General features: G+C 39.2%; 1 protein-coding gene across 1 annotated transcript; it reads left to right on the top strand.

Moving 5' to 3' along the window:
* Positions 1-2,161: 2,161 nt before the first annotated feature.
* On the top strand, positions 2,162-4,978 carry LOC144656608 (uncharacterized). The gene is made up of 3 exons (XM_078516854.1): positions 2,162-2,264; positions 3,258-3,387; positions 3,930-4,978. The coding sequence occupies exons 1-3, from the start codon at positions 2,229-2,231 to the stop codon at positions 4,535-4,537; spliced, it is 774 nt and encodes a 257-aa protein (XP_078372980.1). The 5' UTR covers positions 2,162-2,228; the 3' UTR covers positions 4,538-4,978.
* Positions 4,979-11,068: the final 6,090 nt, after the last annotated feature.

The raw sequence follows: 11,068 nt of genomic DNA, 5'->3' as shown, positions 1-11,068 counted from the left end.
ACCCTGATAATCGCTCACAGTTAACTCGGGCTCGTAGTCTAATTGTTAAATAGACGACAACGGGAGAACCAATCAGATTCCCGGATTTAGAATAGAACATGCATTGCTTCTACTATTCACTCTCGTTTTCTATATGGTGTCAGTAATTGATTCGGCAATCGACCTCACCAACTGTAGCCTGAGAATATTCGCAGGCTACACCAACTGTTACCCTATATTTTATAAACTTGTATAATATCTGCACATTTCTTTGAGACTGACAATGGATGTTAAACATTCAAAAAAAAAATTTCTTTCAAAAGAATTCAAGATGTCGGTTTTTTTTTTTAAATTAAAATGGAATCTTCTTTAAGCGAACTATATATGTTCGAATTAACAATTAAGTATTACTTTAATTATTACGTTATATGTTTATGATACAAAACTCTAAGAGTTCTTTACAATTTTTGTGTACATTTGTTGAATTTTTGTAACGTATATGATCGTATATTGGTAGGTTATGCATGGCACTCGCCAGGCCCTTTCTTTGAAATAGTTTGCAGAAGGCACAAGCCGAGCTTCGGGGTTATTTTCCACGAGGAAAGAATGCTCACATGTAATGGGTTACACGCAGACGAACTTGTGGAAATAAAAGAGATTCGCTTGAAGCACTTTCAATTTCTGTTCTTTCTTCATATTTTCTTTTGTTTTAGCCTGTTTTTTGTTTTGTTTTCTGTTTTTCAGTTATAGCACACACGATTTGGACGTTAAGTCTGTGCTACTCTGCGAATAGAGCCGCTCGGCCCAGTTCACTGAAATGAGAGTCCTGTTCCTGGTGCTTGTCACAAGTCTCCCAAGAAATTGCAATGTTTCTCTGCCTACAAATGCTGGTGGTTACTGAAAAACATACTTTAGAATACGCAATGCAATGTACTAACCGGAATATCCATTCCGGCGATTGAGTCGCTACTCTAATTCCGAATTGCACGGAATGCGTTCCAAGCTTGAGAGAGCTGAATACTTGGAATAAACCAAAAGGTTCTTTATAGAGGGGGGAGGGACAGGAGGGTATATCTCCCTCCTCCCTACTTTTTGTGCCAGTTTCTCCCTCCTCCCTACTTTTTGGTTTGTGCCAATTTCTCCCTCCTCTCTACTTTTTGTGCCAATTTCTCCCTCCCCCCCCCCCCCCCCCCCCTCTCTACTTTTTGTGCCAATTTCTCCCTCATCCCTACTTTTTGGTTTGTGCCAATTTCTCCCTCCTCCCTACTTTTTGGTTTGGGCAAATTTCTCCCTCCTCCCTACTTTTTGCGCCAATTTCTCCCTCCTCTCTACTTTTTTGTGCCAATTTTTCCCTCATCCCTACTTTTAGAGCTAAAATTTCTCCCTCCTCCCTACTTTTTGCGCCAATTTCTCCCTCCTGTCTACTTTTTGTGCCAATTTCTCCCTCATCCCTACTTTTAGAGCTAAAATTTCTCCCTCCTTCCTATTTTTTTACCCAAAATTTCTCCCTCCTCATAATTTTTTTTGGCCATTTCTTCCTCTTCCCTATTCTGTACTTTTTCCCTGTTTATACAAGCAAATAACGAGCGCAAAGTGTTTGCTAGCTGTGAAGATGCATGGGAATTCGAAAGCGGATGGCGACTCGACAAGGGGTCCCGAAATTCCTGAGAAATTAGACGATGAAAATAGTGGGGCGTGTAGCCCGCCTACGAAATTACGCCATTTAAATGCAGCGGGAAGAAGCTCTACGGCTAAAAAAGCGCGCAACCATCGCGGTTTCAATTATTGGCGCACAAACGGACTGGACGTTATTCCGCGCAATTGCATCAACTAAACGCACCCTTAATTTTCCCATGGTTACAGATGACGTCAGTCCGTGTTTACTAAATATTCGAGTACTCTCCACCTTATTTCTCAGTTTTCAGTCGGGGCTAACGTGCAACATGGCGTTCCTGAAGCTATTTTCAGTCCTTCTTGTTACTTTGTTATCTTTTCTTTTCTTTGCTGCTCTGACACAGCAACAAATAGTCCGAGATTTTGCAAACGGTATAAGTTACGCTAACTTTGTCAAACATGATAAAAGTAGACTTGATACCGCGCAGTTAGCGTCTGTAACCGCTAAATCGTCCACTGAATGTGGAGGGAAATGCTTGTTAAGTGCGACCTGCTCTTCGGTGAATTATGGCGGAATTGGAGGAAACGAGTGCCAACTACTTGCAGCCAAGAAGTTTAATTCTTCTGATAAAGTGATGGTTGATGAGAATTTTCAGCATTTCTCAGTGGCGGTAAGCGAGTTCATTGTGCACGATTTACCTAATTGTATCTTAACTAAAGTAATTCACTGATAAGTACTCTGACAGGTTAAAAATTCGTGAAAAATGATGATCATCCAAGGTTGCAAGATTGGCTTTATGCAAGGTAAAATTTAGAAGTCAGTAAATGGAATTTTTGAATAAACCGGCACAGTCTTTGTCAAGGAGTACCATGACAGCTCAAATTGATTTTTTTTATACTTAGGGTTAAACTCTAAGAATCATTATAATTATAAAAAAAGAAATACTCAAGCAAACCCAAATTATTTTCGAAAAAAAAAATTAACGAAAAGTAAAAAAAAAATCACTTTCTTTACTATCTTGTGAATAATTCATTACTTTAACAGACCACTTTGTAACGATGTTTTTAGAAATCATTTCAATATATTCGACGTCACTCTTAACTTTTTGACGGGAATTTCAACAGTTGGTGAAACAAAGAACCCTTTTAAATCAATTTTGTGTTTAAAACATCAAGCCGAGAAAAACCGCTGATCGCAATTATATCTATTGTTTGTTTGTTTTTTTCTTTATTTGTTAACCAAATTGTTGTGCTCACTGTTGTTATTATACTTTGATATACTTCCCATTGCGTTGTTAATGGCATTCTCAACTACAAAAAATGACAATACGGAGTTTATTTTCATCGTTTTTAAATTTACCGGCATAAGCTTTTTTAAAATAAACAAAATAAAGTTGCGGTGAGCGACAATACAGTTAAACGTAAAACTCTATAACAAGGTTTGACTTGTAAGTGACACTGGTCTACAAGTTAATGTACTTCATTCTAATTTTATTTAAACTTTCTTGAGGGGATTTAAACCAGTGTTGTGTTTGTTACGATTATTTTCATTGTTAACTTTGCGCCCTTATGCAGTTATCTGATTAAAGGCCAAATGAAATCTCCGGAATAATATGCATATGCATTCCAGGTTATTAGTGACTGAAACCCTCTTTTTTGTACAGAGCCCGTGTGACAAGAAACCGTGCTCAAACGGAGGGAAATGTTTTCCAATCTACGAGCACAATAGTTACCACTGTAAGTGTCCTTGGCATTCTCTTGTGGCAGTTCAACTTTCAAAAAACTGCGGGGAAGGTAGGCTTTAAAAAAATTTTGTTTTAAATTATATTCAATTCTTCTGCACTGTTCCCAATTAATTCACAGTCTTTGTTCCGCCCTTTGTTGAGCTGAAAAACCTCTCGCTGCGATTTCGTACATCTCAACCAGATTTTTATTACCTTTTTGAAATTTTTCCTCGCAATGCAACGAGACTTTGAGAAAGAAAGAAAATTAGTAAGAAGAACTAAATGTCAATTTTTTGTGATGCTGACAAAATTAGCTTTATTTGCTTCAACACCAAATTAGAAAATTCTAATAAGAAACGTGTAAAAGAAATGACATCGAAATAACGAAATTACGTTACAAAATATTACGGTTAGTTCACATTCATTCAAAAGACGATTTGTTGTGTTATTCGTTTTTGATCAGTTCGGGTATCTTTAGATTTTTATTAATACGCTTAGTGATTGGTTTAAAAAATCGTGCGTCACTTTCTAAACAAATCCCCATAAATGTTTTTAAGTGTTAATGTTGTTTCTGCAATAATAACTTTGGAAGTTTCGTCGGATCTGTTACAGGTCGAACTCTCCCCTCCTCCGACGGGAACGGGAACTGGACAGCCTTCTGGTGGTATGATATGGATACCACGTGGCCATCAGCTGAGAATGACGTCCTGGCTTATGAATTTGGTCATTGCCAATCTAGCGATCCTTACTGCTTCGGTCGCCTTCCCTTGGACGCCATTGAAGACTCCACCGAGATGCTTGCCATTGACTCGGAAGGAACCAAGTACAAATGGAGTTTTGACTCCGGCAATTCAGTTGCGCATGCGGCTTGGCGGGCATTCCATGATCACCAGATCATACCTTATGGGGAGGTGCTAGGGCAGAGCTCTGCCTGGAATCCAGAGGTGCTGGAGGGTCTCCATCCAGTGGCGAACCAAAATTCATTCATGTACCGCGAGCAAAATGCTGTCAGGTCGATTTTGTTGGACGACGATAGCTGTGATTGCATTTCAACCCTGAGTCTTGGCCATGGAATGTGCCATCATACGCATCAACCTTCCTACAGCACTGCCAATCAGTTCGGCGTGGATACCTTGTACGAGGCAGGATGTGTTCATGGGGATGAGAATGCGCCACGCCCTAGCGTTGGACTGACGCTGTACTTTCGTGCAATGCCGTGAATTACAGCGTTCACTTAAGGGGGGTCATTTATATTACTTAACTAGCATTTTGTTGCTACGAAAAGTTTCTACCTAACACACTTTAGAAACCAGAGCTCACACAGATTAGCTTTTTGCACAAGTTTGTTCCATTAAAGAGTTCTTCAAGATTTTTAAACCACGGCCATATCAGACAAGCAACATAACGAAAACAGAAAAATCGAACGCCGTGTGGATTTGGAAATTAAAATTAGTGTCAAGAGATGAAGACAATCTACATGGTTAAATTGACGCATTGTTTTTTAAGAAATTCTTCGCATCATTTTAAAACGTTTTGAGGCAATAAACACCCTTAGGCCTAGTTCAGACATCGTGCTCTTGCCGTGCCGAACTAAATTCAGGAATTAAGTTCGACAAAAGCACGGCAGAAGCACGGCGTCTGAATCAAACTTTTGAATTGAGTTCGACAAAGCAATTTAGTTCGACACGGCATGTCGTGCCGCACGACTCTGGCACGGCAGCTGTTCAAGCGTCGTGCTTTTGCCGCACCAAACCAAATTCATAAATTATATAAATGTATTTTGGCGGGATTACGTTCCCGCGAGGAGTTACGAGGAGACCCGAGAATAATTCTCCATTACGGAGTATGCGCACAACCTCGTTCCCAGGGTCTTCTCCGTTTTTAGCCGCCATTTTGAAAACGGAGAAGACCCTGGTGACGATGTCTTTACATCGTCACCAGTTGCATACGTAAAAGTATGCAAATTGAATTTTATTCTTACCAGACGGGAAAACCATGGCGGCCAGCCAAAGGAATACAATAAATATTTTTCTGCTAAAAAGCACGTCGAGGATGTTTCATTTAACGAAGTAGATGACACTAATGACAGGGAGCAGGGCGAAGAAGAAGCTAGCGGGTCTGAATCCGAAATAAGCAAGTTTTCGGAAACTAGTCGGGAAAACAAACAAACATTCGCCGTACTCGCAAAAGGAAAAGTTTTTTCTGTTGCTTTTCTTTGAATTTTTGCTGCAATTTGGAAAACGGCGCCATTTTTGTTGGATCACCGCTGCCTGACTGTTACGTATATTCACTACTCCTGAATTTGGTACGACTCTGGCACGACGTCTGAATCAGAGTCGTGCTTCTGCCGTGCTACCGTCGAACCTAACTGCAATTTAGTTCGGCACGGCAGGAGCACGATGTCTGATTTAGGCCTTATTTACCAAATTTCTTCAGGTTTACTTATTCCTTTGTAAGATTATAATTAATAAAAAGGCAACTGATTGTTATCTCTGATTGGTCTCTTCCCCCTTTCCTGTGATTCAGTGTTTTAAATTCAAACGCGCGGTTTGGATCTACAATGAGTGTTTAAGGTGTTGATTTTGTTTGCCGCCTCCCCCCTACTTCCAACCCATCTCCCCCATATCAATGTTGAAGTCCTTTTCTGCAATCATCAAACTTGTGATTAAAATAAAGTAAATACCGTAGTCAACTACTTTTGTCTTAGATTTAAGTCTAAGATTGTAGTACAAGCTACGCACGCGCAATGATGATTTTTTAAAATTCACAATTCAAAGCAAAGTTTCAGGTTTTATGGAGCAACTTTTGAGCAACTTTCTGGATATTTGAGCAACTTCTTGAGAAATTTTGAAACATGATAATTATAAAAGAAAAATAAACAACTCAAAACCCAAAGAAACAAAAAAGAGAAATGTTTCCGGCCGGGCTTGAACCGGTTTTAGGCGGACGTGATAACCACAACACTACGGAAAAAACCATGTCTAGGAAATGCTCGTATAATGAAGTCTTAAGAGGGCTTCTTTTATTCTTTTATTCTGTTAGCTTGTACCTGATCCAACATGTTTAAACTCATTTAAATGAATAGGCCATTTTCGAGTTACCCTTTGCCTCTGTTTCAAAACGAGTCTACGTGCGAAACTATTCATATGAAAATGAGTTTCACCGACAGGTCCATTTTCATGCAAATCAAACTCATTTTCATTTGAATGGTTTCGCACTTAGACTCGTTTTGAAACAGAGGCAAAGGACTGCAGTAAAGAAACAGCGGGTGCATGTTGTAGTTTTAGCCTTTTTTGGAGAAGGCAGTTACTAAACAAGTACAAGAGCTTCATATGGAGGAAATTCACCCTACTTGAAATTAAGCCTTTATTCAAAGTCTTCTTGTTCAGTAAAAATTGATCAGTATCAAACACGACCCTTTCAATAATTATACGAGAGGTGTACGACAAGGTTGCATTTTAAGTCCATTACTTTTCAACCTTTATATTAACGATTTACCGTTCTCATTTGAAAATATTCTGTCTGATCCTTTTGCTCTACCAAACGGTGCAAAACTAAACGCTCTACTATATGCCGACAATTTAATTATTTTATTACGTTCCAAAACAGGTCTGCAAAACTGTCTTTTAAACACATTAGACACATACTGCAACACGAGGAAGTTGAGTGTAAATCCCCCAAAAAACCAAAATAATGGTTTTTCAAAAACGTGCAAAAAAATGTTCTCAACATGAATTTTATATAGGAAACCAAAAAATTGATGTTGTTAAGATTATACTTATTTAGGAACCAAAATATCTTCTTCAGGAAATTTTAAAATCTCACTTGATCACCTAAAAGAGAAAGCACTTCATGCCCTTTTCAGTTTGAGACGGCACACAAATTTTAGTAGATTGAAGCCTTCCCTTGCCTGTAAGATCTTTGATGCAATGATATCGCCAATTTTGCTCTACAATAGCGAAATTTGGGATGGTTATGTAAAATCTGATTTTAAGGCCTGGGATGGTTCACAAATTGATAGAACACATCTACAGTTTTGTAAACGCTATCTTGAAGTAAATAAGGCTTATAATGTTGCATGTAGAGCTGAGCTTGGTCGATTTCCTCTCCTTATCGCCATTAATCAAAGAATCCTCAACTTCTTGATATATCTCCAAGAAAAGCACCCGGATTCTTTTGTTAGGCAATCGTTTTTAATTTCATCAGAACTTCACACCGCTGGTAAAAATAGTTTTTACTCTCATCTTATGAAGATATCCGAATATTTTAATTTTGCTAACTTTAGTTCTCATTTAGTAGACACCGCATAAGTGACAATGTTTCTGCAGTTATTGAAATAGAAATATATTTCTTATTGAGGGGGGCATTGGGGTCTGTAAGAAACCGAAAAACCGCACAAAAAATCATGCAAAACCGAAAAACCGAAGTGAATTTCGATCAAAACCGAAAACCAAATTCCGAAACTCTAACCTAAAATTGAACCTCGAGGTTTTGAAAGAAGGAAGAATGGAATTTTTTAAAGAGTCTTGACAGTTTTGTTCATTAACATGCTATAAATTACACTGCTCTAACTTGCATTTTAAACATAAAAGCAGGTTTTCTTTCCACCAGCATAATCTCAGAGAAACTGTAAAGATCTGTAAACCAAATTGGAAAAACCGGAAACCAGAGCAAATACCAAATCCGAAAAACCGCTGGTATTTTTGCCGGAAACCGAAAACCATATGCAAATAGAAGGAAAACCCGAAAACCGAAGAAGACACCAAAACCGAAAAACCGCGGTTTTTTTGCGAAAACCAGGGGGGGGGGGGGGAAAGGTGACTCTATTGTTTCCAGTTGTTTATTCGTGACCGACTCATCACTGCCAGTATGACGTCACATGGCAACGCGCGAGCGATTCCCTCGGTTTGGTCAGATGAGCGGGATTAAATCGCGAGTACGCCACAGCAGAGGTCCAGAAAGGCTCATCTTTAGTGCTTATATCGCTATTGTTCGCTAATTCTTTCCCAGTAGTTAGGTTTGTTAAAATTCTCACCTTTTTTTCTCCGGCTTGTGATCAAATACATATTTTTCCATATCGTGGCCGAGTCTGGGATTCCTCCGTCCAATTTTCCCAAAGAAAAGCGAAGCTAAAGTCCTCCATGAAGGTTTCTCAACATGATCTCTAGCTGACAGGGCGACCAAAGGAATTCCAAGCATGCGGCTCATTTAAAATCAGCCAATCAACGGCCAATCAAACGGCGGAAGTGTCAAAACTCCCGTGCCGGGCCGGGCCGGGGTTTGGATGTGCAACGGTCGCAAGGCGTTGATTGGCTGATTTAAAATAAGCCGGATGCTTGGAATTCCTTTGGTCGCCCTGTCAGCTACAGATCATGTTGAGAAACCTTCATGGAGGACTTTAGCTTCGCTTTTCTCTGGGAAAATTGGACGGAGGAAGCCCAGACTCGGCCACGATGTGGAAAAATATGTATTTGATCACAAGCCGGAGAAAAAAAGGTGAGAATTTTAAAACAATAGCGTTAATTCCCGATTGAAGTGAAGGAGGTCGCGGCTGGCGGCCGCTCAGTTGCCTGCCTTATCTCCTTTTCTCCTCTAACCGACCACCGGCCGAACGTAAAATACGAAAAAAAACGCTTAATACAGCCCATAATGCGAACAAAAACACCACACATGAATAGATTAACATTTAATTCACCTTTATTGAAATATTTCGAAAGAGATTCATTTATAAATGTAATTTTAAGAGCTTTATTCAGCGCTTTATTCGTAACTCTCATAGATTTCAACATATTTCTATTGTTCGTCTTAAGTGAACAATTATTAACCACGAACACATAGGGTGGTCTGCCTGTGGGGTGACCAACTGGAATTACCGTGTAGCGCCTTTTTCCTCTTGATTGCTCCGATTTTCACCTTTAAGGGGAAAGACATGAAGATCCACGAATGCTGAAAGTCTGATACTGCACGTACATCAAGAACCGTATATCCTGTGCCAAACCTCTTATTTCTGTTACAATAAAAATTAAATTCGCTGTGCAAGGACCCTCGAAAGCTCGACCTGTTTACAGATTTCATCGATCATTCTACACTTTGCGAAGGTGTTTCTGTTGATTTAAAAAAATGAATATAACGTCTTATCTACCAAAAAATAGCAGAAGAGAGACGGTTGCATTCGCTAACATCTCTGCATTATTGACTTGAGTAAAGGAAGGAAGGTAACGGAGTAAAATGCCACATTCTTGACTCGTTTCTCGATTGACGCTTGCCCGCCATCTTTAATATCACTCATCCGAAGCGTGACGTCATATTGGCAGTGATGATTGAACCAACATTTTCCTTAGAGACACCTTCCCCCCCCCCCCCCCTCTGGTGTCATACGGAAAATACGCCACTCAGATCCCGGATGGAGTGGCGTATGGAATCTACGAGTGGTTTAGTTCCCAGTAAAACACTCTCCTCCATATAATAGTACTAAATAAGTTGTACGCTTTTGCAATATTGTAACAAATTTACAGTCATGCAAATAAAGCTTGTTGTGGTTGTTGTTGTCGCTCGACCACAATGCCGGTAAAGCATTTTAATGAAAAATGAAATTTTTGACGCTATAACACGAACATTATAACTTCTTGTCAAGTACGAATTATTAACTACTTGCATATGAAAATAAAACATTTGAAAACGAAATTAAAAGAACGATTTACTAAGAGGCACCGATAGGATTTGTACCCATGACCTCCTGTTTACTAGACAGGCGCTCTAACCAACTGAGCTACGGCGCCATATGAGTCGGTACAACCGAGTTCTTAGCAACGAAAATAATTTTCAATCGAACTATTATAAGATTAGTTCCTGAAGTACTTCATGTAAGGTGCTTGGCCTGATATAAAACCCCTCTAAGCCTTCGGTTCAGTCGCAAGGCAATTATAATCCGCTGGAAGAGGTAATTTTTTTCTTATGGCCACACGAATCTTCCTTTGGTTGTCCGATCCACTAAATCGCGCCCAAAATTAAAACCTCTGTTAGCTATATGGTATAGACTCATGAGCGAAGTTAATTTGACGAAGTACGGGTTTTGGTTTTTTTTTTTGCTTGTCCAAATCGGGGTTAAAATAAATTGATTTGTATTTCTTTTTTTATAGACCAAACGATCGCGACCGTTCAGACCGAGAATATAATAATAATAATAAGAAAAAAAGAAATATTACACATCTATCTATTTATCGGCATACGACGTTTGTCAATCACGAAGTCAGATCTTACAAAGAACGCGTGCGCGTCTTTTTGCGTTTCTAATAAATGTTCTATCAATCAAAAAGGTCATTATTCGGCGATTCTTAAAACATTGTTCTGCCTTGAGTAAATCAACCCGACAACAGCCCCTGGTCCCTCAAAAAAATTCTTCCGGGCATGTCCGGGAGTCGAACCCGGGACTCGCACCCTAATTGACCGTCCTAAGCGAGAATCATGCCACTAAACCAACAGGCCACACGTAATGTACAAAACCCTTTTTTAAGAAGGCCTTTAATAATCTACTATTTCTCTGTTTAGCTGGTAGTATAACATCAATTATTAAGTGTTCTGTTCATTCAAAAATTGCTATCCAGAGCGTACCACCCCTTTCCGCGATACAGTTCTAACAGAAAATAAATATCACTGCCAAGTTTCGTTAACATACAATGAAATGAACCACGTGATACAATTTGACGAACTTTTGAATTTTTATTACCAAAAATTCCATTAGCAACAAATAA

The sequence above is a fragment of the Oculina patagonica genome, chromosome 6 (assembly GCF_052425735.1).
Source record: "Oculina patagonica isolate OP01 chromosome 6, crgOcupat, whole genome shotgun sequence".
In the NCBI taxonomy this organism is placed as follows: Eukaryota; Metazoa; Cnidaria; class Anthozoa; order Scleractinia; family Oculinidae; genus Oculina; species Oculina patagonica.
The sequence above is the reverse complement of the archived record's forward strand: the minus strand, read 5'-3'. Positions and strand labels throughout refer to the sequence as shown.